The 27,699-nt window shown below is 37.3% G+C and overlaps 1 protein-coding gene across 2 annotated transcripts; it reads left to right on the forward strand.

Annotated features, from left to right (window-relative positions):
- Window positions 1-2,735: 2,735 nt before the first annotated feature.
- On the forward strand, window positions 2,736-27,699 carry LOC110104522 (tubby-like F-box protein 1). 2 transcript variants are annotated; one of them, XM_028701487.1, is made up of 5 exons: window positions 2,736-2,859; window positions 2,890-3,258; window positions 3,447-3,534; window positions 25,722-25,851; window positions 26,871-27,699. In XM_028701487.1, exons 2-5 carry the CDS (start codon window positions 2,893-2,895, stop codon window positions 27,436-27,438), a joined length of 1,152 nt encoding a protein of 383 aa, XP_028557320.1. In that variant the 5' UTR covers window positions 2,736-2,859; window positions 2,890-2,892; the 3' UTR covers window positions 27,439-27,699. The 2 variants fall into 2 exon arrangements, with proteins under 2 accessions (XP_028557320.1, XP_020689345.1); XM_020833686.2 differs by having other exon boundaries at window positions 2,790-3,258; window positions 26,910-27,699.

Below are 27,699 nucleotides of genomic sequence, written 5' to 3' on the forward strand. Positions count from 1 at the left end.
ACAACCAAAGGCTGAGCAGCCTCCCAGTGCCCCGAGCATCAAGAGATAGGAGGATTGTCAGGCCTCGAACCGGCAGAGCACCGCCCCAGCGGCAGACCAGTGCGAGCTAAAAAAGGAAAAACAGGGAAGGAGTCAGACGCAGCCGACATCCACCACCAAAAAAACCAAAAAGCATGGGCACCTCCCGGGCGGCAGATGCCAATCGGCCATGCGCGGACATATGGGTTGCCTTCGGTGGTCGGCTGGTTGGCCGGTTCAACCACCAATACCTATTTTTAGGTTGGATTTTTAGTTTGGAAAGTCCAAATAAAAATTTTTTTGGGTCTCCATAATCGTTTTTTGACGTTCCAAACACAATTTTTTCACTTTTGGAACTAAACGATGCTTCCATGATCAAATTTGAGCCAATTTAAAATTTTTAGCGCAATTTTTTCAACATTTTTGTTTTCGAGTAATTTGAAAGGCCGTGCTATATATTTTCAGACATCTGGAGCTTTAACGTCAAAAAATATGGGGAAATTGATATATCATCAGAAAATTATCATGATCAGGTATGAATCTCGAGGCAAAATCAAGTTAGAAACTTCAAAAAATAAATTAGAGATCATATGAACTTCGATTTCAGCAAACTAATAACTGAATTGAACGTCTCAAAAATACGAACCAAACGATGCCAAATTAGACTCAATTCAAGCTCAAATGAGTCCAAATCAATAACCCAAAGCGTATTTGAAAGGTTCAAACCATAATTTAGATCACCAAATGGGTTTTAAACGTGTCATGCTTATAGTCGAATCGAGCAACTCGATAAGAAAAATTGAACGAGCATAAGATTGTCAAATTATGATATCATTAAGACATTCAAATGCCTAGAAAATGGTTTTGGATCAAGGGATTCAACATCGTCCGTGCATTCAAACCACTTACACTTTACCCTTGATTTTCTTTCTATTTACTGGCCATGCTACTCTTAAAAACTATAAATAGACCCCTCATGTCTTATGGAAGGGGACCGAATGAAGAAGTAAGTAAAGGAAGGTAGAGAAAGAAGAGAGCCCTCTTGCCCTCAGACTCCTCCTCGACCATCATCGGACTTCCACTAGGCCGCTGATCACTGACGCCGGACATCCGCCCAGACATCAACTGTCGTTGGACTTTTGTTCGGGTGCCAACCGATGTTGGATTTCTTCCTGGACACCAACTAAGGCCTGATTTCTGCCCGACCACCAACTGACGCAGGATTTCTGCCCGGACACCAACTAATGCCGAATTCTTGCCCAACCACCGGTAGACACATGGCTTACACTCGGCCACCGACTGATGCCAGACTTCCACTTGGCCACCGACTGACGTCGGACTTCCACCCGACTTCCAATTATTCTTGGACTTCAACCTGACAATAGTCCTTACGACTTCCATCGCCAGATAACGATATTTATGACCTCTGTCAACTATCGACAACGGTCTTTCAGACCTCTAACACCAAACTACGATCTTTCCAACCTCTGTCGCTTGTCGACTATGATCCTTTTGACCTTTGTCACCTGCCAACTATAGCCTTCCAACAACCGTCACCCGATTACAGTCTTTATGACCTTTGTTGCCGCCGACTACCGTCCTGCCGCCCAAACTAACATATCAATACAGATTCTTCCAATTTCCACAGTGTAATGCATTTTATATGATGTATTTGTTACGTCAAATTAATGCCTTCCCTCCAATGAAAGGCCTCATTTGTAATCAACTGTAAATACTAGTGGATTCTTTCAAACTGAGCTAAGCCCCATGGTTTTTCTCATTTTTGGAGATTTCCACGTAAAAATCTTAGTCTCTTATAAATACGGCAATCTCTCTTTTTATCTGATTGTGTGCTGGATATTCATAAAAAACTAAAATGTTAAACTTTATATTTCTCTACCGCTGTGTATATTCCAGAAGGCCACAATAGATATTATAACATTTTTATAATAAAAAAGTTGAAAAAATCATACAAATACGATATTATGATATTCTAATAGATCTAATTATAAAAAAATTATTTCTCAATATTAAAAAAGAAAAAAAAAACTAGTCATAAAAGACTAAAGAATAAAACGCCAAATGAACCAAAATCTAATCATCTGATGCTGAAGTTCCACAGCCACATGACTCCACCGTGGTTGGATAATTTTAAGCATTAATTTTATATTTTAACGATTATAACTAAATTCATTTTACGCACAAAATAAAAGAAAAAATCTATCTCGTGGACCCGAGGCCAAACCAAAAACTCGACGCTTTCAACAACCCTGCCGAATGACGAATAATCAAGTCAACCGTCTTATCCATTCACCACCAAATCCCAAATTAATTAATTATTAATCAGTTTATTCCGACAAATATCTTCATTAATATGAAATTAGCCCCAATTAGAATCTACCCACAATTCTCAACCAACTGTCCTAAATCTAATACACCTTTCAATCCAGAAACCCAAGACCTCTTCGCCCCATATTCTGCCACGTTATCTTCCCAATGTCAGCAGATATTGGCGTGACTGGCGTGTCATTAGGTTTTAATCAGGTCGATCCCAACCCACCTAGGCGTGCCACAGGTCTCATCCCAGAATCTAATTTGAGTTAAAAAATGGGTTCGGATCGTGCCCGTATACCGCCTATTGTTTGGTTGCTTCAAACGGTGGGGACTGTCAATGAGAATATTCCTACGCCTCTTATTATGAAGACATTGATATCCTCACAACAGCGATATATTGTGCTGCCGGTAATTTAAGGGTAAGAATATCATCGTGCGTTGCCATATTTCCAACCTGATGTTTTGGTAAATTCTTGTCTGGAAAGACCGAAAAGAAGAGAGATTGAGGGAGAGATATCTGTGTGTTTCGGCGTAGAGGAGATGTCGAGAAGAAGGGCGTTTTTACGCAGTTTCTCCGGTGCTTCAATTTCGATCGATTTCTTCGGTGAGTCGCGTAGGCGGATGCGGGAGGATTTGGAGGCAGCGCCGCTGCCGTCAGGTGTGGAGAGGGAAGAGCTCGCGGCCGCTGGATTTCTCGGAGTGGAGAAAGATGGTTGGTCGCGAATGCTTCCTGAGCTGATGGTGGATATCATAGGGAGGGTGGAAGCGAGTGAAGAACGTTGGCCCCTGCGGAAGAACGTGGTTTCCTGCGCTTGCGTATGCCGGAGGTGGAGGGAGATCACCACTGGTGTTGTCGGATCTACTAAAGACACCGGAAAGATCACTTTCCCTTCCTCCCTTAAGCAGGTAGGTTCATGGTTTATCCGTCTAGGGTAAATCAGGAAGATAATATGGTGATTATGTTGGGTTTTACTTTCCTGTTTAAAATGAGAGAAATTCGTTGCGGTAAATCTAGATTGCGTGGGTCGGTGATGCTTTTGGTTGATTTAACGAATTTGCTGATTTTTTTTTTTTTGGTTGTTTACCTAATGCAGCCGGGTCCGAGTGATTTACCTATCCAGTGCTTTATTAAGAGGAACAAGAAGAACTCAACGTTCTATCTCTATCTTAGTTTAACCCAGAGTAAGAAAAATGCGGCAATTGGCTTTTTATATATATTATTTATGAACATATATCTTACTTTTCAAAATAAGGACTTTTCTTTTCTTGAATTTGAGTTGAATGGGAAGTAATACGATTCCAAGTATTTCGTTGGTTCTGAAAAGCTTACATTGTTTACTTGTGAAGGGCCTCATTTTACTTATCTTTTGGTATGACTTCCTGTCTTAATTTGTGCTTCATATCACTCTCTGCACTTGTTTGGAATTCCTCTTTGATAACCGTCATATGTGCAGAAAAGTTCTCGGCAAACATGATTTGGCCAATTTAATGCCACTCCATTAGCACATGCTGTGCCCTTGTAGTCTAAATATGAAGATTTGGTCTTATGAACCTTTGCTCAAGCTTTTTTTAGAACTCTAACAAGACAATTAGCGGGTTTATGTTTGCTCATTTTGAGGTCCGTGCAATTTAAGAACATGAGCTTTGGGTCACATTTGATCCGTGAAAATTTTTGTTGTTATTGTTAGATCCAATTTTATTTGTAGGTAATATAAAGGCCTTATTGATAAGCACGATTTTGAGCCTGAGTGGAAAGAAGAAAGTGAAAGATGAAAATAGAGAGATGACAATGAGAATCTTATTAGATTTTTATGTAAAGAAGTGTATAACTGATGTCAAATGAGCCCGCCAAAATGTTCTAAACTTATCCTTTGACCCATATTTATAGACCCCAGGAATGACTACAACTAGGAAATATAAGAAATTTAACATAGAAAGCTTAATAAGCTTGTTATGAAGTGAGTAAATCTTGCTTGCTGTCAATTGTCTAAGTAATTAGGTGGCTTATGTAGAGTTTCACCTAGAAATTGAATTCATTGGAACTAAATCTCCTTAGAGTTTTATTAGCCAAGTAAGCTGATTATTTTGGCATATTCTTTTGACAGATTTACTTGACCAAGTGTGTAATCTTAGTGAATTAACAACTTCAATTACCAAATTTCATAGGCAAGTGGAGCCTTTCTCATAGAAACTTTATTAAGTACTTCTTTCGATAGTTTGAGACTTTGGTTGACTTAAGTACTACTTTCACAACTTTAACCTTGATGAGCATCGAGTAAGGATTTAATTTAAGTGAAGTGCGTTAAGGATGAAGATAAAAAAAATACTTGTATTAGAATAGGATATTCTACGAAGATGGATGAGATATTTTGGTAAGCTTTTTAATGAAGATTGAGGGAATACGATTGGCTTTACTGACCTTAGCCCTCTAAATAAAAATTGAGAATTTTGTTTTTCTCGCAGTATTAGTAAAACCGAAGTTAGAGAGGCCTTAAAGAAAATGAAGTGTGAAAAATTGGTTGGACCTTATGATATTCCAATATTGGTGTGGAAATGCTTAGGACATGAAGGAATTTTTTGTCTTACAAGACTTTTCAATATAATTTTGAAGGCTACAAATGTCAGATGAGTGGAGAAGAAGTGTGTTGATTCCTATTTTTAAGAATAAAGTGGTAGGAAATAATTGAAGATCTCAAGTAAACCCTAACAAGAGAGACAAAAACAACAAGAATGATCTACAAATTCGATGGGAAACAAGCAGAACAGTGGTTTTTATTGAAGAAATCAAACTAACAGAAGAAATAAAAGCAAAATACAATTGTGATTGGAAATACTTGAGTTCACAAGTAATCCTATCGAATCTACTTGAGTTCGCAAGCAACCCTAATTCAAATTAGATCAAAAACAACGATAATAACCGAGCTCAAACAAGAAAAGCAAAGTCAACTTTATTGAAAACTCAAAGAAAAGAACAAAAGCAAAGATACAAGTGATCCTCTATTTGAGAGGAGGATCATTCTCTCCAAATCTCTAGACGCTAGGTCTAGAGCCCAAAACTTCAAGAGACGCCAAGAGAACTTTAATCTAAGCATGCCCTCTCCCTTACCCCCCTCATCTCTATTTAATGCCTCTCCACTGCCCCCCTCTTCTTTTCCTAATAAAAAATAATGATTCAAATATTCCCTACCTTCCATATTTGCATTTAATTCAAAAACTAAATTCCCATTGGTCCCCAATTTGGCAAGCAAGAGCCGTTGGGCCCCCTTAGGCGGTAAGGAGAGGCGGTTTCCACTGCCTCTGGTACACCCGACCCCCTTGGGTCGGTTCGGTTTGGGCCCAGGTCGGAGGAACCGACCTATTAATACTGCCTTTTCAAAGAACCATCTTGTTCTCAAGGTGGAAGGAAGGAAACTGTTGCTTGATTTGCTCATAAGGTTCCTAGGTTGCTTCATAATCTGGAAGCCCTTCCACCTGATTAACACCTCTTTGAATCCTCCTCCTTAGCGCACCCCTTGTAATTCATGGGCTATGCTGCACCGATATGGATACGACGACACGGATACGACACGATACGGATACGAGATACGTCAATTCTTAAAAATACAGGATACGGGTACGGCGCGGACACGGCATTATAATTTATAATCATACATAAAAAATTAAGAAATCAATCAAAGCATAATATTTGAATAAAAAAAAAATGACGACAACAACATTTGTAGCCTTGTAACTTATAATATCAAAATATAAGTAAGCATTAAATGTCTAGTACAACAACAAAAGCATAAACATAAATTATCTACCACATGGAGTTTCAACTATTCAATAGAATGAATGATATAATTATCTTCTTCATTGGTTTGTCTTTGAACTTCTATATCATCTTTAATAAATATCATAGCTTCTAATTCAAGCTCATCAAGTGAAAGATTAGTAATTTTTAAAATTTTCATATCATCAAGAGACTCAAATCCATCTCAGAAATGAGATAATCTTGCTCGCAATCGCGGAAGTAAATACGACAAACCTTTTTTCTTCGGATTTCTTTTTGTTTTTTAGAGGACACGCGTATCAGATACGTGTGTGCTTTTGAAATTAAATAATATTTTAATTGTATACGGCTTTGGCGTATCCGACACGTATCGGTGGAGTATCGGAGGCGTATCTGTGTATCGGTGTATCGAATACAGCACGCCTTCATAAATAGGTGTATCGGTGCAACATAGTTCATGGGGTTCCAAACTTACTTCTAGATCTTCAGTTAAGGTGACGGGTAATTCAGATCCGCTTAAAAATCTCCAATGGCTCTTTTTAATTGTGATACTTGAAAAACTGGGTGTATAGTAGCTGTGGGTGGTAACTTTAGTCGATATGCTTCTGTCCCAATTTTCTACAAGATTTCATAGGGCCCATAGTATCTTGGAGCAAGCTTCTCGTTTCTTCTATTGGCCACTATCTTCTGTCGGTAAGGTCAAAGCTTAAGTAAAACCTTTTCCTCGATCTCGAACAAGATGTCCTTCCTATGCCCATCAGCTTGTTGCTTCATAATCTGTTGGGCCCTTAGAAGGTGTTATTTTAATTTTGCTAACACTTTATTTCTTTCCTCCAAGTACTCCTCTACAGAAGAGACGGGAGTGCTGCTACTTCCACTGGACACCAAGCGAGGAGGATCCCTTCCGTATAATACCTTGAAAGGTGTCATCTAAGAAGCAGAGTGATAAGACGTATTGTACAAATATTCTGCCCATGATAGCCACTTAGCTCATAGCTTAGGTTTTTTTGATACGAAACATCTCAAATAGGTCTCCAAGCTTCTGTTAACTACTTCGGTCTGGCCATCTGTTTGTGGGTGGTAGGCAGTGCTCCATTGGAGAAGTGTTCCCTCTAGCCTGAACAGTTCTCTCTAGAAATGACTGAGGAATACTTTGTCTCGATTTGATACTATGGCCTATAGTATCCCATGTAATCTGACCATCTCCCTGATAAAAGTGGCTTCCTTTATTGTAGCGGTGTAGGGGTGCCGAAGAGGAATGAAGTGTGTGTATTTGTTGAGTCTGTCTACCACTACCATGATTATAGTGAACCCTTCTGATCGAGGTAGACCATCTATAAAGTCCATAGACACCTCCTCCCAGACCTTGTTTGGAAGTGCCATGGGTTGTAGCAGTCTTCTTGGAGCCATTGACAGGTACTTGTTTTGCTGGCATATCTCACATTTGGAGACCATGTCCTCCACGTCTTTGTTCATCCCTTTCTACTATAATTCGACAGCTAACCTTTAGTATGTTTTCTGTACTCTTGAGTGGCCTCCTACTGTACTCCCGTGGACTTCTTGTAGTAGAATTGGAATGTGGACAGAAGACTTTGGCAATACAAATTTCCCTTGATGTAACAGTCTCCCTTCCTCGAATGAGTATCCGGGGTGGCTGCCTGGATCGCACACTAAATCTTCTCGGATCTGCCTTAATCCTTCATCCTTAAAACTCTCTTCCATGATTGCCTCCCAATCCATTAGTAGTGGTATTGAGACTGCTATCCCTTGTAATTCCCTACACATCTTGATAGAGCGTCTGCGGCTTTATTTTCCAAACTTGGCTTGTATTGTATCTCGAAGTCGTAGGCAAGGAGTTTGGATAACCACCTCTGATGTTCCTCGGTCACCATTCTTTATTCGAGTAAATATTTTAAACTCTTTTGATTTGTTCTTACGATGAAGTGCCTTCCTAGGCGGTAAGGTCGCCATTTCTGGATGGCCAGGACAATTGTCATTAACGTTCTTTCATATACTGACTTTAATTGTGCTCTGGTTGATAGGGTTTGGTTGAAATATGTTATAGGCCTATGTCTTTGCATGAGGACCGCTCCCAAACCATACCCGGATGCATCGGTCTCAACTACAAAAATCTGGCTGAAATCGAGAAGACCTAATATCAGTACCGTCGTCATTGTTTCCTGTAGTTTCTCAAAGGCCTCTATTGCCTCTTTTCCCCATAAGAAGCTGTCCTTCTTTAGTTGCTCGGTTAGGGGCCTTGCGATAGTACTGTATCCTCTCACAAACCTCCGATGGTAGCCTGTGAGTCCTAGAAACCCCATTAGTTCTCTTAAGTTCTTTGGTATAGGCCATTTTTGCATAGCTTTAAATTTGGTAGAATCAGCTTCTACTCCCTCTTAAGAGACCACGTGGCCCAGGTACTCAACCTTTGGTTGCGAGAAGCTGCATTTTTTGAGGTTTGCCTTGAGCTGATGTTCATGTAATATTTCAAAGACTACCTTTAAGTGCTCGTAATGCTCCTCCGTGTTTCGGCTGTACACCAGTATGTCGTCAAAGAAGACTAGGACAAATTTTCGGAGATGTGGCTTGAATATTCGATTCATTAACGACTAGAAGGTTGTAAGGGCATTCGTAAGCCCAAATGATATTACTAGGAATTCGTAATGCCCTTCGTGTGTTTGAAAAGATGTCTTCTTAATATCTTCCTCCTTCATTCGAATTTGATGGTAGCCTGATTTTAAATCTGTTTTGGAAAACACCTTGGCTCCATGTAGCTCATCTAGTAATTCATCGATCACTGGGATGGGGAACTTATCTGGTACCGTCTCTTTGTTTAGTGCCCGATAATCTACATAGAACCTCCAGCTCCCATCTTTTTTCTTAACTAACAGAACAGGACTAGAAAAATGACTTACACTAGGCCTTATGATGCCTGCTTCCAACATCTCCTTGATGAGCTTCTCAATTTCATCTTTCTGAACGTGGGGGCACCGGTAGGGCTGGACACTGACTGGTGATACTCCTCCCTTCAGAACAATTGCATGCTCTTGATCTCTGGTGGGTGGGAGGCCTTGAGGTGGTTGAAAATTTTGTTTAAATTGTTGTATAAGGGGTTGTATTGCGAGAGGGATTTCTCCTTCTTCCCCACAATGATCCCTTCCAAACGTTGCAGCTCTACCTAATATCCTCCACCTGCCTCCTGGATGCTTCTTAGCATGGATTTGAGAGACACTCCATATCGTGATAGCTCGTCTTCGCCCTGGATTACCGTCCTTTGTCCCTCCACCACTACTTCCATCCATAGAGCTCCCCAATTAACCTTCGTTTCCCCCAAGGTTTGTAGACACTTCATCCCTAATATGACATCGGTGCTTTCCAACTCCAAAGGAAGGAAATGCTCTTTTACCTGTAGTCCTTGTATAGTTAGAACTATACCCTTACAAACTCTTCTTCCCATTTCCACCTTTCCCGTTCCCAACATTACCCCGTAGCCGCCTGTGTCTACTAACCTCATTCCTAGCATGTCGACAATCTGGATGGATATGAAATTGTGGGTGGCCCCACTATCTATCAATACTATCACCTCTCTTTCTGCTATTTTTCCTTTGACCTTCATAGTGTGATTTGGTGTAAACCCCACTACTGAGTTTAGGGATACTTCTGCAACATCTAAATGCATTTCTTCTTCTTCCTCTGTTTCTAGCCCACTTCAACCTCCCCCTTCAGTTTCCTCATCATTACAGACGGTGAGAACCTCAAGAGTTCAGTCCTTGCACCTATGCCCTGACATGTACTTCTCATCGCACCTGAAACACAACCCCTTTGCTCTTTTCTCTTAGATTTCTTTTTCCGTCAACCTTTTGAAATTTTCCCCACTTACCCCTCCACTAACTTTTTCCTTGGGTGCTTCCTTCAGGCTCCTTGTTGCTGGTCCTTTGGGTGGTAAGACGGTGTTTGTCATTTTATAAGATCCTCCCGAGTTGTTTTCCCTCGTTACTCTCTCCATCTTCTTTTGATCTTCTACTCATTGTGCTAATTCCATGGCTTTTCCCAGGGTTCTTGGTTCCAAGACTTACTGCTGTCCGGAACTCCGGTTTTAGTCCTTTCATCCAGTTTCCTTCCAGTACTGTTTTTGATAGGCGGTCCAATCTGTTGGCTAAGTACTCGAATCTATATCGATAGTCTGCCACAGTTCCCTCTTGTGTTAGCGTAAAGAATTGCTCGTAGAAGTCTCCTTCCCTATCGGTTTGGAAACGTTCGAGTAAGCTGTATTTAAATTCCCTCCAAGTCCGGATGGGTTCCCTTCTGTCTCTCCATTGTTACCATGCTAACGCCTTTCCTTCCAAACATAGTCCAGCCACTGTTAACTTTTCTACCTCGGTTAGCTCATTGACGGTGAAGTAGCTTTCGACCTTGTAAATCCAGCCGTGGCTGTCCTTTCCCTTGAAAACGAGCATCTTTAGTTTCCTTACCTTGGGATCGTCTCAGCATCCACCATAACCGCCAAAGCTGTGAGTAGGACGTGCTCCCCAGTTGTTACGATCTTCCCTTCGGCGGTCATACCTGCCTTCTGTATCGGATTCCCTTCTTTCTCTTTCAAAGTCCGCATTGTGGTAGTAGTATTCTTCTTTCCTTCCCTGAAATTCAGCCCTTCTGTTGAATCCGCTGCTTATCTCCTCTCTAGAAAGTGGTTTTAGAGGAGGCATGCCTTCTTCTTCCTCCACGATATCGGAAAACAGGTTAGGGTTTCCCCTTCTTCCATGGTCGTCGTTAGTCCTCCGTGCTTCCGATGTTGCCGGGGTGTTCTTGACTTCGAGTAATTTTTTTAACATCTCCTCGATTGCGAACTTCCCTTCCATCTTTTCGTTGTTGGTAGAAATCTGATTTTGAAAATCAGAAAATCTTCCTTCCAAGTCATTCTTGAGTTGTCCAATTTATCCTTCCAAAACTTCCACATTCTTTACGGGTATATTCCTTGCAAGAGTTGTCGTCCTCCAGATGAGAACTCATCGCTTAAATTCAAAAATTTCAGCCACTGATGGTTCCAAGACGATGCCCTGATACCAATTTGATAGGAAATACTTGAGTTCGCAAGTAATCCTAACGGATCTACTTGAGTTTGCAAGCAACCCTAATTCAAATTAGATAAAAAACAACAGATAATAACCGAGCTCGAACAAGAAAAGCAAAGTCAACTTTATTGAAAACTCAAAGCAAAGAACAAAAGCAAAGATACAAGTGATCCTCTATTCGAGAGGAGGATCGTTCTCTCCAAATCTCTAGACGCTAGGTCTAGAGCTCTGATGCGGACATCCAACCGTCCATGCTAATCCGAGAAGGAGCTGAAGATCGACGACCGAGATCACTTTGTTTTATTTTTGTTTATTAAGTGTATTTTAATTACTCCAATCTAAGCATGCCCTCTCCCTTACCCCCCTCATCTCTATTTAAAGCCTCTCCACCGCCCCCTCTCCCTTTCCTAATAAAAAATAATGATTTAAATATTCCATACCTTCCATATTTGCATTTAATTTAGAAATGAATTTCTCATTGGTCCCCAATTTGGCAAGCAAGAGGTGGTGGGCCCCCTTAGGTGGTAGGAAGAGGCGGTTTGCACCGCCTCTGGTACACTTGACTCGCTTGGGTCAGTTCGGTTTGGGCCCAGGTCGGAGGAACCGACCTATCAAATTGATCCTTAATTCGAGAGGATGATCGATATCTCCCAATCCCTAGACGAAGCTAGGGATGAAGACACCAAGAATCAAAGACACCAGATCAGCCACAACAAAAGCATAAACATAAATTGTCTAGCACATGAAGTTCAACTATTCAATAGAAAGAATAATATGATTAGCTTCTTCAGTGGTTTGTCTTTGAAGTTCTATATCATCTTCAATAAATTCATAGCTTCTAATTCAGGCTCATCAAGTGAAAGATTAGCAATTTCTAATATTCCCATATCATCAAGAGATTCAAATCCATCTCAGAAATGAGAGAACATCTCTCGCAGTCGCAGAAGTAAATACGACGGGTCTTTTTTTTTTTCAGATTTTTTTTTTGTTTTTCAAAGGACACACGTATCGGATACGCGTGTCCTTTTGAAATTAAATAGTATTTTAATTGGATACGACAAAGCCGTATTTGACATATATTAGTGCCGTATCGGAGGCGTATCTATGTATCGGTGCATCGGATATAACACGCCTTCATAAATAGGTGTATCGGTGCAACATAGGTTTTCACCTATAGGCTTAATCTTTTGCCTTTGGTTTGAAGATGGTTTCAACACTAGTGTATTTGGTTGAACTTTGATCACATTGATTCACACTCCATAACAAGTATCCAAGCTAATGGTTTGATCAAGATTAAGTGGCACATGCAGTTGTAGCTCCTATGGATCTTGGTCCTTCCACTACTATTGAGCAAGGCTCAAGAGTAGATGACTTGCATGATGGATCCAAATGATTGAGTGGGCTCTTGGTGCAATATTTTTGATAAAATTTCTGTTTAACAAGAAGTAATAGTCGATGTGGAAACTCTCACGCATGGAGGAAATTTTTAAGGTATATGATTTATTAAGTTTAGTCTATCAATCTATCATCAAATAGTTGAAAGAGTATATTGGTGTAGAAATTTCAAATTATTGTCTCTCATCTATAGGCCTTTTTTTGAGATAAAAATAAGCTTTACCATTAGTTTACTCAGCCAGAATTTTGTTCTCCTTTGATTTGCAATACCTAACAAGTGCCATAATTGACTTGAAATACATAACAAGCTCTATTTAGCATCATCTTCATCATATGCCTATTTCAACTATTTAGGATTGGCTTTATGAAATTTCCCTATGTAGAGTTAATTCCTAATGATTGATTTGTTGCATTTAATACTCATGAGACTGTTTCTAATCACATTTGACCTGTTAAACTACTTCGAGATGGATCGTTTTTTGAAATTTCAAATATCATTATGCTCTAACATTAACTTTTTCTTTGAGATTTAGAATTTCATAATGAAGCATTCTGTTAGCAGACATCTTTTGCTCATCCAATGATTTGTACTTGCTATATTTTCAACCCAAATTTTGTTGTGGTTTATTTATTTCTCATATAAATAAAGATTAAGGTTATGCATCCATTTTTTATTCTAGTCAGTTAGCCAGTTGAATTCTCTCCAATGCTGATCATCACAAGCTAAACTATAGTTTCAACATAGTGCTCAACAAAGCTCAAAGCATTTTAGGCGTCCTAAGCTAGATGATAAACATGTTAAGCTACAATAATTTTTTAAAATTTTGTCAAGTTTTAGGGTTCATTTGGGGTAATTTAGTCACAGTCATGTTTGACTACATCTTTTTTATTAATTTTTAAAATTTTTTGTCATGGGAAGTGGTTTTTTCAATCAAATATGCTCGAGTCTGATGGCTATAAGAAAGTCATCGGCCAACTAAAAAAAAAAATTAATGATGCTCACAATAACTTACAAAAAAAATTATTTTACCTATAATAGTTATACAAGTAGTTTTCTAACAACTATCTAGCCAAAACAAACTCTTAATTTTAGTTCAAATGAGTCAGTACGTGAGGAATTTGCTTCTTGAATGAGTATTTCTTATTGCTAAGTAATATTCTTTAAATCATGATGTTTTTTTCTTGAATTAATTATCTCCTAAGGCACATATTTTCAATACATACTGATTTAATGAGTTGGATTGATGGTGGTGGGTAGGCTTTTTGGGTGATAAATGGTTGATAATGGCTATGAAATTATAGTTTGATGTCTAAGGATGATTTGGATATTATGGAGGGAAGATGATGGGTTCGGATGAGTTTACTGAAAGAAATTGAAGAGTAGGAAGCTTGGGTTAATTGAGCTGATTTGAAATATCTTCTTAGGAAACGAATTTTATTTGAAATTAATGGTTGGAAATAATGATTGGTAGTTAGCTTAGGATGTGAACTAATGATTTGAAATAAATGATTAGATTTGGTGTAGTTTAAGTGGGTGTCGAGGCATATGAAACCAGACTAGGTTCAAATCTTGTTTAGTTTGGTTAAGAATAGCTGGTGGGGTTTTGGGGTGGTTTTGATTCTTGGGTTGAGTTTTAACTTGGTCTTATTGGAGGCTTGTGATGTGAAGGAAGGTGTTTGAAAGATTGAGAGTAGGTGTTAAAGATAAGAAGAATAAAAAAATTAAGGTAACAGAAAGATAACTACTTAATCTAACTAAAGAAAAAGTCAACTTTTAAAGCTGCCGAGTAATAAGTACATAAAAATTAATTCTCCACCAAAATATATCATTCAATAATAGAAATTTGAATCATATCATCTCCTATTTATAAGCAAAAAATGATCTTTAAACTTTCTCAATTTTGAGGAAAAAATTGGAGAGAAACAACAATATATGGCTGGCCACTTAATGAATGACAATATTTCTAATATTTTCATTAATTTTTTTCATTTTTATGCTTCTTCAACCAACTATACATGATTTTAAGGTCATTTTTAAATAAAAAAAATGAAAATTAAATTATATTTAAATAATTCTATCACTGGCTTAACATGAAATTAAAAATTGGCTTTTGTCTAGGAATTTTTACTAGCTTTGGTATTGCTCTTGCCTTTGTAATGTGTTCAATGGGTGATTTGAATTATCCACTTAATGTGCTACATTAATTCCCTCGGGCTTAGTTGAACTGTATTCAAATTTAAAATCTGAAATTGTTTTTGCTAGTTATGAGATCAAATTCTCCAAATTATTGTGAGTCAGTCATGTGTTATTCACAAATGGCTTATTCTTTCGATGAACTAGAAATCGAGACTCTATAATAGGATTGATGGTGCTTCCTCCATAATCATATAATCATCTTCTAGGAATGAAGGATTTAGTAAGTGAGAAATTATGTTTCCTGCCAAAGAATTAGATTGGTAAAGTGGAGGTTTATTAACTTTCTCATATGATTGATTATCATCAATATTATTAATAGGATGACTAGCATATCTATCTACCCGAAAATAAAGGTGTTAAGCAATAAATTTAATTTTTCTAAGAATTTGGAATGTGTTAGAAGACATTGCATGTAATTTCTTAAAATTAGTGGTATGGTATAATCTGGGCTGAATGTGAATCAAAATAGTATCTTTTATATTGTCTTGTTGATTAATTATGATTGACTTTAGAACATACTTATCATATTTTAATTTAATTTTTTTTAATGATGTCATGGAGGCTTTTAAAATTTTTGGCAAATTAAATTGCCACATCACATGATGTATAAGAAGGGGGGTTCGTGTTATGCTTCTTGATCTCCACTAAGAACGTGAAGGCACCTTTTGAGTAAGTGTGGATTCCGTAAAGAAGAAGGGTAAGAAGATAGACTAGGGAGGGAGAAACAAAAAATCTTTCATTTCATAATCTTTTCTTACAATAGGAGGTATTTTTATAATACTTGGGTAGACTAAGTTTACAATATACAACCAGTCTATCTAAAACAAACTAAAAATAGAATAAAAAAATAAATTAGTGCTTATTATATACATATATGTTATCAAAATTATGTTGTTGGTTATCCCGCCATGTTTGTAGCCCATGCTTCACATATGGACTATATGATTTTCAAATCCAAAATAACATGCTGATGTATAACAGTTTGTTACATCAATATGCATCTAATGTTTAGGTCATATACTTCTTCAAAAGGTGAGGTTCCAATTTTTTCTAGAAATAGTATTATTATAGGCAAATTTAGAAGTAGTCAAATACAATTCCCAATTTTCAAAACTTGTAACTACAAGGCACCATAGTATATATTCTTAAGTTTATTTATTATCTCAATTTGTTTATTAATTTTATGGTGAAATTTAGATGAAAATTTTATTTTAGTTCTTAACTATTTTCATTTTCGTATAAAAATATGAAATAAATATAACATTTATATCAGATACAGTGATTGAGGTGGGCTATGTAAACACAATTTTGTTAATGAATAACCAAGCAATATGAGTGTTATTATTAGTTTTGAAGCATAGATGAAACGAGCCATCTTGGAGAATCAATCAATTATCGTAAAAATATTATTGTTTCCTCGTGTCGTGCAAAACAATTCTAATATAAAATTCATTAAGAGATTGTACCATGCATATAGAGAAAATATTAGATAATGTACTTGAATAAGATTATTCTTAAAATATAAAGCCCAACATAGGTTTAAGCTTTCTTTTGGGTATCTTAGGCCTCTCAAGCTTATGTGCCCCTAGTGTTATCTTTCTTTGGAATGTAAATCTTTTCTATATTTGAGCGATCACTTCTTGACATTCAAAGAGTACATCTCTTGATAATGTATCTTTGATATTCTTATGACACCATGGCTTTAATCGATAGTTTTCTTTGGGCCTAATAGCCTTATGATATAATTAACCATAAAAGATTGCTCTTATGGGGAACTAGACATCGGAACTAATAAACCCCTTCTAACTTTCTTTGTGTCAGATAGAGGAAATCTTTTGGGATACATATTTATTGCTATATGCATATTTATCTTTTGAAACTGTAAAGAGAATTGTTTTCAATCTCCCCAGGATAGTATGGTTCCTCTCTTTATAGATAATGAAAAAAAGAAATATATGTATAATCAATCTGCCTTCCATTGAACCTATGAGGGGAGTTTGTTTCCATCTCCTAAGGTGGTACATTCTCTCTTTCCTTTCGTTGTGTGCCTTTCGAAACCCACAGATTTCTGACGACTCTACTGAGGAATAGTTCTTCTCTTCATCTTTAGCCATAGTTGTCATTCGGTGGCCCTTTCATTCCCCAAATGAATGTGGACACCCATCTTCTATTGGTTGCCTTGTCTATTTTATCCTTAGGTAGTTGGCAGCCAATACTTTTATTTTTGCACCCTACTTAGCATAGTAAAAAAGAAAATTATGTTAAAATCTTCTAAATTCTTATATTCTTCTTATGTGTTACCACTAGTCTTTGTGTTGGTGCAAACCTCTTGCTTACCACGCTAGTCAGACTTAGATGGTGATACAAACATATTACTCTCATATTCATTCTTTCTGTCCCTACGAGTACCATATACTTTGTTGATTGGCGACCAAGCCACTTCGATTAGTTGACGGTAGTTTTTTTAGCATTGTCAGATCACATTCATAGGCAATTTGATCAGATGACAATATTTTAGTTGAGTGATATCATTGGTTGGATAAAATTGCAAGGAGTCAGAATGGATAGTACAATCACTTTCTCTTGTGATGAATTCGCAGTCACATTGCCACATGCAGTATTAAGTGCGGGCGAATGATTTGGTGTTGTGGATAAAATATGTAAGATACGCATGTTGAACACGTTTTTCCAATTTGTATTTAATATTTTTTAATTGGACACGTTTGCAGTGTGTCCGACATGTGTCGGAGGAGTGTCGAACGCATGTCATGTAGGATACATGTCAGACACTGCACGCCTCTTTGAGGAGAAGTGTCGGCGCATCATAACAGTCACTTAATCTCATCAAAGAAAATCAACTCTTGAAGTTACCAAGCAATAAGTAAATCAAGATTAATTCTTTCAACAATGAAAATTTCAAAACAAAAAATGACCCTTAAGTTTTTTCATTTTAGATAGAAAAATTGGAGGGAAAGCGGGAGCGATTGGCAACATAATAAAAGAGGATATTTCTAACATTATCATTAAAGATTTTCACCTCCATTACGGTGGCTGACGATGCATATTTTTAAGATTATTTTATGTTGACCTCTAACTATCGGAGAACCCGACTCCCGTTCGGACCCAACCGAACAACCACCCACAACTCCCACACAAAAACAACGCCCCCCTCATTCGGAGACACACGTGCTCAGAAATAAAAAATATAGAGAAGGAAGGAATCAAATTCAGAAATACAACGAGGGCTCCCGTTGAACTCCGAACCATTCGCTGACCTCCCATCTCCTGATCTAGCAACTTCAAACCCACGGACGAACGAACAGAAGCCGTCGAACCCGCCGCCGGCCTCCAATCTTCCTACCTGCCTTCGACCTAATCACCATTATAATATATATTATATTATGATTTTAATATAATATATAATAATAAAAAGAAAGAAAGAAAGAGAGAGATATGGAGAGAAATGAGAGGATTTTCAAACAGAGAGCTTGCAACAAGTCTCCAATCTCTGGCAACCACCAATCATCGTCAAGTGGAGCTTCTAAAGACCCAATCTCCTCGCCATTGATTCGCTCCGGTCGAGTCAAGCCACTCCTTAACTCCTGGCGACGAGGGGACGTCGGGAGGATGCTGAAGTTTCCTCAAAATTTCATGACTTAGCCAAATTTTCGACAAGAAATCAGCAACCATTTGATCTGCAACCAATCATCGCCTGAAGACCAAATCCCCTCGCCGTTGATTCGCTCTGGTCGAGTTGAGCCACTTCTTACCTCCCGGCGCTGGGGAGGGGATGCCGGGAGGCTACCAAAATTTACTTAAAAATTCTGGACTTAGTGAATTTGGAAAACATGAACTTAATTTGAAACAAATTTAATCGTTTAAATGATTTAAAATCATATGATTAATGAATAATCATTCCAATATAAAATAAAAATGAACGGGGTCTACACCCTCAAGTCAAGCATGAGTTTCTAATTAATTGGAACCTATAAAATGAGCGGGAGGTAAAGTGTTCTCATTTGCCTAATCCTTTGAACAAATGATAGTGCACCTACTAATGGTTTATAAGGTAAATTGTGTTAATGGCAAGTGACACAATCTTGTTTAAAAAAAAAAAAATCAAGGAAACTAACAATTGATTTTGACTTAAGTTGATTATTCAAGAAAAATTTGGAAAACAAAATTATGATATTACATGAAATCAAAGCATATTGACTTGATGTATCTTTAGCCAAATCAAGATCATGCCACTATAGTATTTGCTTGAAAACATTTATCCTGCATCTCTATCTGTCTTAGCAATGTATGATTGAAAATGGTTCTTTAAGAAATTTGAGAAATTCTATTCAAACTAAGAACTTAAAGCTGTCTTTAGACTCTTTCTATTGGATAAATATCTCCTAACATATAAACAATATATTTAAGAAGATATATTCAAAGGGTTATGTCAATGTCAGGAGATGTCACCTTTGATTCAAATACAGTATACCACTCATTTGTTTGCATTTGATTGCCACGGTGATTAGAGCTTGATGATTACTTGCTAATTCAAGATACCTATAGATATAATGAGGTTATATTCATTTGATTATGTGCAAATGTACTAAGGTCAGGACTTGACTCTGACCTGCTAAAATATTTCACTCCAAGAAAAATTATGAATTCATTAAAAATATTCATACGCCACCGGATTTGCAACATATGTACAAGTGGACATAAGGCGTTCGTAGGTCCTTAAATGAAATCCTAGGCCATTGTTAAATGAAATCACTTGATTAAATTGATCATATTTAAATATTTTAAAATGCCCCCCTTATGTATTAAATATAATCTCTTAAACTAAATTCACCCTACATGTGCTCCGACAAGTGCAATAAATTTCTAAATGCCATTGTCTGAGAATGCTGCACAGGGTCAAATGCTAGCTAATAGAACATTATATTTGCAAAATTAAATGTATCCTTGCATGTGCTCCGATCAACATGTTAAAAGTATAAACACTAATGTCCGAAAATGGTGCTCAGGGTTAAATGCTGCAACCCGCATGTGCTCCAATCGTCACATCTAAGTCTTAAATCCAACGAATCGAGAATGCTGCGCGGGTCAAATATTCAAGTTTCATCCTCCACAAAAGGACCGGAGTTGACATGACTTGAATAACAAAATGCCTCCCAAAATTCTACAAAAATACAAGTGACTTTGAAGTCACTCCGATGATGGCCGTGTTGACAGAAAATCTCAACCGGAGGGGTCAAATCTCAAATAAAACAAAAGCCAAAATTCTTGAAATAAAATATATCACCTAAAAACTTAAAACTAAAAATCATCCACCTTCCGTAACCGTTTGTTGGGGGTGATAAATTTGAAATTAAATTCAGCTCATAAAGAGCGAATGCGTGTTGGGTGTATCGCTACGATTCATCTTTAAATATTCTCTTGCCAGCAGGGCGTGGCACGTGCCCTTTGATCGGATTGTTTTGCCGTAAAATGACACCATTATATTACGATCACAGCCAAAGCCTGTATGTTCCCTAACGGCGTCAAACTCTTGAGCGATGGATCATAGGGTATATTTGATGGGCATAAAGCCCTCTGTCAGCTAAGGTGGATTCATATATATTCTCTTAGACAAAAACCAACCCAGGTCTACAAAGTATTCTTGGATGAAGCAACCCATGGCTGCCGACATGATGCCTTCTGTCAGGTTGGGTCAACTACCTCCTCTGACTAAGTAGACCAGGGAACATGATAGCCAGGGACGACAAAACCATGTGATCTTGATCAGGCTCTTCTTCACTCCCCCCACCACCAGTTTTAAGTTTATGGTGATAAACTCTAAATTTCAAACTTCAAAATTTAAATCCAAAATTCAAACCCTAAAATTGTTGTTATTGTACACTAGATTTATGATCCATATGACCTCCTTAACGACTAGCCTTAATCGAAAGTTCTCTCATGTTATCGGGAGGGGTAATTAACTATAGGGACTTGTGCCTATAGGAAATCAGAACTCAAATAAAAAAGTCCTCACAAAATGAGGACGAAATCTCTGGGTAGTGTCTTATCTAAAACCCAATCTGCCTTCTGAAAATTCCCCCGGAACCTAATCTCGTTAAAACTCTCTGTTGTCATCTTCACACAAACACTTAAAAATAAAAGAAAAATAGACGGATGGCACGGAGAGGCAGGAATTTTCGGAGCCCACATTTAAAAAAAAAAAACCCGGAAATCAACATGAGCGTCACCACCAATAAGAAACCCCAGCAATGTCCAATTACTTTGAAATCAAAACAAAATCTAAGGAAAGGAGCGAAATCCTTCCTCAAAAAACAGCCAGATATCAAGCAACAAAGGAACGAAACATCTAAGGGTAGCATCAACGACTAAGTTGCTACAGATTCGGCCAAAATTTGGAACACAACATGAATGACCAGTGAAAGCTCCAGAAAATCTCATCAGATCAGCAATGAACCATCCATCCACAAAAAGAAGAAAAACTAAATCAGTAAAGAATAATTGAAAGAAACATATTGTAATTCCTCATAATTCTTCCATTGAAATCAAAGAAAAAACCTGAGAAGAAACAATACTTTCAATCAATACAAAGGAGAGAATGAAAGTACAAAATACTCCAGCGACCAGCTAAGTAAAAAAAATGGTAGAAAATAGAAGCCAAAACAATCTCCAAGAATAAATGCATTAAAAACTAACATCGAAACAACAAAAAGCTAAAATAGAAGAGGAAAAGAATCTTCCAAAGTGGCAGCAACGACCAAATTGGCACAGATACAACAAAAATAGATTCCGGTAAGAAAGCCCTGTGGAAGCTCCATAAAGCAGCCCCACCCGATCACACCCCTGTAGCAATTCAGCGAACAACTATCCAACCACAAGGAGAAGAGAAACCAAATCAGTTAAGGATATTAGAAAAAAACTTTTCGAAGTTCCTCAAAATTCTTCCTGTTCAGAATTTTCATTTTAATAGCTTTTTTAATAGAATAGCAAAGAGCCGAAGGAGAGACCCAATTGCCTGAAAATCGCCTTTTGTTTCTTTCAATCCAAAGAAAATAATCTAGAGAGGAAATAACAAAATGAATAAATTTTCTCTTTGCTAGTAAAACCATGAATAAGATCAAAATAATCAAGTAACTGCAATGAATTGGGCCTCAAAAGAAATTTATCCATATGAGAAAGAAGATTAGAAATAACATAAAAAGAATAGTCACACTCAAAAAATAAGTGATTGTGATTCTCCATCTCATAACGGCAAAAAAAGTAATAAGAATTGATGGCAATGTTCCTCTTTAATAACAAGTCAGCCGTTTTCAACTTTTTCAAAATAGCCATCCAAGTATAAACCGAGAATCTAATAGCATGACCTTTGAACAAATAAATTTATGCCAATGAGTATCAGATAAATTCTCATAGTAGTTAGCCAAGAATAAACGATGGGTGGGGTTTGGTAAGCCATCCCAGAGCACCGTCAGTTGCTTACCAATAGGAATTTTTGAAATTTCATCTAGCACAATTCTAAGCAAATCATAAATGTTCCCCCAAATATTTTGAGAGATATAATTCTTAACCAGAGCAAAGGGTCCAGGAGGAGGATTAATAAACTCAGAAATAGCTTTGTCATTACACCAAGGATCCCAATAAAAAGAAAGGTTATTGTTAGTATTGATATGTAAGATAATTTTGTGCTTAATCTTACCTGCAACTTCACAAATTAGTTTCCACATTTTAGAAGCTCCTATAGGAGGAGGCTTCCAAGGAGAAGAGAATTTCCCTCTATACCATAAAGCCAAGCCATTGTCACGGGAGAGGATTCTCCAAATAAGAGAGCAGTCAAAACTATGATAAAGAGCCTTAATCGAAGGTAAACCCAGTCCACCTGCAGCTTTAGGGTTTGCAAACAATGGACCAGGCAATGGTATGTAACTTCTTCTCATTAGTTTTGGCGTGAAAAAGAAACCTAGAGCACATCCTATCAATAATATTGCAAGAGCATTTAGGTATTATAGCTCCCCTAATCCAATAAGTTAAAGTATTAGCATTAGAGAATTTAAGAAATTGAATTCTGCCGGCCATAAATAAAAATTTAACTTTCCAACCATCCAGTAAACCAGCAATTTTGTTAAGAAGATGAAAATGAAAAGCATTTAACTTGTCCAGAGAGATAGGTAAACCGAGATAGGTAATGTACTGAACAGAGTTAACAATTCCCAAAATATTGCAGATTTCCTCTTGCTGGCTATAGATATCAGCAAAAATGATAGAACTTTTTTGCGGATTAATATGTAGTGTTGAAGCTTCAGCAAAATCATCAAGAATAATCTTGAGATTGTTAACATTGTTAATAGAATTCTCACTAAAGATAAGAATATCATCTGGATAGAGTAAGTGGTTAAATTCATGCCCATTAGAGACAATGCCTTTAAAATGGTAGTTATGATTGTCATGTAACCTACAAGAAAGAGCATCCATCACAATGCTAAAAAGAAGAGGAGAAAGCGGACAACCTTGTCTAAGCCCAGACATGGATTTAAAAAACCCTTCCAGCGAGCCATTTAAACAAATGGAAAAATGGATATTATTAATACAACATTTAATCCATCTAATAAACTTCTCAGGAAAACCTTTCATCCTCATACGATTGATAATAAAATCTATGGAGACCGAGTCAAAAGCTTTAAGAATGTCAAGCTTAGCACATAAATAATTCTTAGAATTTTTGAAATCTCTTAAGATTTCATTGGCTAAGATGATGTTATCAGAAGAAGTTCTATTCTTAATAAAATCGGCTTGGCTATCATGAATAATAAGAGGTAAATAAAGAAGTAGTGGAGCTGAAAAAAACTTTACCATGAATAATTTGGGAAGAAATAACTAAAGGGTTAAAAGAGATAAAAGAGGAATCCCATTTAACTCAAATTCTGCCAAGGGAAGAAATGTCAAAATTGTTACAACAACCCTCATTCTCAAAGAGTTTATGAGAATTAACGTACCAAGGATCATCCAGCATAGACTGATGAATCTTAGCTTCAAGAACACAGAACATTTTCAACTTGTGGCTGTTAATAAGGGTTTTTACAAGCTAGAATTTTTTGGGGCTTGTTAAAACCTCTAACATTCCAGCAGGCAATAGTGGGAGGACTCATTTGGATTTTGAGGAAGAGGGCTTTGCCTTTTTTGCAGTTTTTTTTTTGTGGGCTTTTTGGCAGGAGGAGCCTTAATGTTTGCAGGAGACTTATTCAAGGAGGAGAGATTTTTCCCTTGTGGAGGATTGGAATCATGTTTATCCATAATTTACGAGGAGACTTCATCAGTGTCTATTTCAAGTCGAGGTTCATGAATTCCTTTCAGATTGAAAATATTAAATTTATTGGCAATAGGAATGACTGGAGATATATGAGTAGATTTTATGTAGTTGGGTTCGAAAGAAGACAGCTCCTCTGTAGGAATGTTAAGGTTGGGCATGTTGTGATCCTTTTCCATTATGTTCTTAGAACTAAGCGGAGAAAGTAATATATGATATGCAATAGTTTCATGTTGAACAGACGGTTCAGTGGGAGGAGGAGAATGTAATATATGATCTGCAGTCGTTTCATGTTGAACAGGTTGTTCAGTGGGAGGAGGAGAAGCAGGCTTGGAAACAGGTGGTTCTGTGGGAGTAGGAAGAAGAGGAGGTAACTTGGAGACAGTGCAGGGTTTGTAACGGGGATTTCTACTCGTACTTCTGACCCTCAGATTGGGCAGATTATTATTTAGCAAAGGTTGTTTTGGTTTAGGGTTAGAGGGGCAAATATTAGAAGGGTGAATAAGAGATTCGCAAGAATCACCAGGAGTCGGTTTCCAATCATAGACAACTTTCAGAGAAAAATCCTCCCCATCAATATCAATCAAAATTTCTTCCGAAAGTTTAGATTCTTTGGAAATCAAAATGCAAATTCTAGCAAAATTAAGTCTCGTACGTTTGGCTGTAAGAGAATCAACCATAAGCGGTATTCCAATATAACTAGCAATTTTTGAAATTCTTGACGGGGTCCAAAGAGCAAGTGGCACATCCAAAATCTTTACCCAAATCGGGATAGATGCCGACTCATCTCTTTTAGGTTTGAATTTAGGAGACCATTGTTGAAGAACAAAAGGCTTCCCATGCAAAAACCAGGGTCCTCCAAGCCAGACCATATTATTGTCCTCCAAGTTATTAAACTTCAAAAGGAAAAAACCCACCAGAAAGAGAGATTAACGAGAGAGATCCCTTTAGTTGCCATAACTTTTTCATGGCTGTAAGAAGCCTTTCATAATACGGTCTCTGATCGATAGAATACCCAATAAGAGATAAGTTCCAGAGAGAGATACCTTCCGAGAGATCATCAACGTCAAAAGAAAGTTTTTGTTTCGGTGGAAGAGAGGACACAGGAAAAATCTCATATCTGGTTTCAGGAGCTGTAGTGAAATTGTTCGTCCATGGAGCCGGAGCAGCTGAAGACAACGGATTGAGTTGTGATGCAGATGGAAGAGGAGGAGATTTTCCTGCCATCGACGATGGAGAGGAGGGGCGAAAGTCCCCGAGCGAAGCCCTAAGCACCGCAAGAGAAAAGTTTCGCCGAGAGCGAAACCCTAAGCGCCGCGGAGCACCTTTCCTTTCTAAAAAGTATTCTAGGCATTCATTGCTTACAGTAGGTTAGGTCTGCGTGTTCAAGGGGATATTTAGAATGCAATTTCCTTGCGTGGGTCACTATATTTTATTAATCTTAGAAATAGAAAAAAGTTTCCTAATTCAGCATGATCTATTTATCACTTTGGTCTCAGATTCATAGTACAAGTGACAAATTAATTTCAGTTTGGTTTCTTTGTGCCAATTTGTTCTACTTTATTGTTTTTTCTTATCTTTGAATGCTAAGGTTGAGTAAAAGACTTATTCTTGCAGCATTTATGGGCAAGGGAAAGTTTCTATTGGCAGCACGGAGGTTTAGACGGGGGTACCGTACTGAATATATGATTTCCCTTGATGCTGACGATCTCTCTCAAGGAAGCAATGCATACATGGGGAAATTGAGGTTGCGTACCTGTTTCTTCTTCTACACATAATAATTAGCTCAAATATTTCTCCATGGTGGTTTTCATAATTTAAAGCTTCGTTTTAATGTCTCCTTGTGCTTTATATGGTTTTACCCTTGAAAAAAAAAAAAAAAACATTTTTCTTTTCATGAAACATCTCTAGGGGCGAGCATTGTTTAGATAAATTTGAAAAATTAAACCAAAGAGATCTTATTTGGTGGGTTTTGTTCGGCTGTTAAAGTATTAGTTCGGTTATTATTTATAGTTTTGACTTTCTTGTATTTTTGGTTATTGTTTAGAATTTTGCTTATATAAAGCTGATCATACCAAGAACCTGAATTATATTAATTTATTCAAACATTAAATTTATGGTCATATAAATAAGAGTGAAAAGAAGATCAATGTGGATTTTATTTATTCTATATTCTAAAACTATAAATTTTAACAAATATTATATAGTATTTTTCTTAATACATATTATTTAAATTAAAAGATTATTAATTTCATTGTTAATGGTAGTTATATTATGGTTCATGTAAAATTGAACTGAATTTATCAGATTAAGTTGGTTTAGTTTTGTTCGGTTTGAAAAAAAGGTTGGTTCAATTTTTTGAATTTTATAGCCGAAATGAATTGATTTAGCTTATTTATAAACCAAGCCATTCAAACCAACCAAATGCATACCTTAGACATCTCTATCTTTCCCTTTTTTTTTTAGATTTAAATATGGGAATATCATTTAAAGATGAGTTTGCAAAAATTTGTTAAAATATGAGGATATCTATTGTCTGTAACTCTATTGTTGTGTTTATTGATTTTTTCGAAATGACCACAAAGAATATGCGTTTTCGTACTTCGCAAACGAAATAAAACCTTTCATGATATGATCCAGTTGCTGTTTAAAATTGTCTTTACTCGCTTCTTGTTTCAAAATTCAGAACAGAGGCAAAATTATTCTATACATTGCAAGATTAAATTTTCTATCCAGATTCATACAATTACAATTTTTATTTATCAGCTCTGACTTCCTGGGTACACACTTTACAATCTACGACAGCCGGCCACCATATGATGGAGCAAAAGCATCAAGCAGCCGAGCAAGTCGACGATTTGCGAGCAAGCGAATCAGCCCGCAGGTCCCTGCTGGAAACTTTGAGATCGGCCAAGTTGCCTACAAATTCAACCTTCTAAAGTCCAGGGGACCAAGAAGAATGCATTCCACATTATTGTGTTCTGATGGAGAGACCACAAGGGAGAATGATCTTAATAAGTTGGCAAATGCCACTAAGAGTGGTTCAAGCTCCATTGTTCTCAAGAACAAGGCACCACGGTGGCACGAGCATCTCCAGTGCTGGTGCTTAAATTTTCACGGTCGTGTTACTGTAGCTTCAGTGAAGAACTTCCAGCTAGTTGCAGCTGCAGACCCAAGTCAGCCAGGAGCTGCTGTGGAAGAAGAAACTGTGTTGCTCCAGTTTGGAAAGGTTGGGGATGATTTGTTCACCATGGATTACAGGGAACCCCTTTCAGCATTCCAGGCGTTTGCCATATGCCTTACAAGCTTTGGCACTAAGCTAGCTTGTGAATAAATCAAACTTTGTCTTATTACTTGCTGCTGCTTGTGATTGACTCTGGAGTTTGGGTGCTATAGGGCCTTTTTTTTTTTTTTTTTAAATTTCTTATAATTTTGATCTTTTTATAGTTTGTCAGGTTTATATTTCAAGACTAAGTTGGCTTGTATCTTTTACTCAACATTCTGGAGCTGGCTTGTTTTGAGCTCTGTATATAAATGGATTCTGTACCAGACCTTTATTTAAGAACATGCCCAATCTTAATTTGTTATATGCAAA

This window comes from Dendrobium catenatum, unplaced genomic scaffold (assembly GCF_001605985.2).
Source record: "Dendrobium catenatum unplaced genomic scaffold, ASM160598v2 fragScaff_scaffold_1728, whole genome shotgun sequence".
NCBI classification, from domain to species: Eukaryota; Viridiplantae; Streptophyta; class Magnoliopsida; order Asparagales; family Orchidaceae; genus Dendrobium; species Dendrobium catenatum.

Coding starts and splice junctions, on each gene's coding strand:
- LOC110104522 (XM_028701487.1), top strand. CDS start 2,893: ATGTCGAGAAGAAGGGCGTTTTTACGCAGTTTCTCCGGTGCTTCAATT. Junction 3,535..25,721: donor CTATCTTAGTTTAACCCAGA/GTAAGAAAAATG, acceptor TTATTCTTGCAG/CATTTATGGGCAAGGGAAAG. Junction 25,852..26,870: donor GCATACATGGGGAAATTGAG/GTTGCGTACCTG, acceptor TTTATTTATCAG/CTCTGACTTCCTGGGTACAC.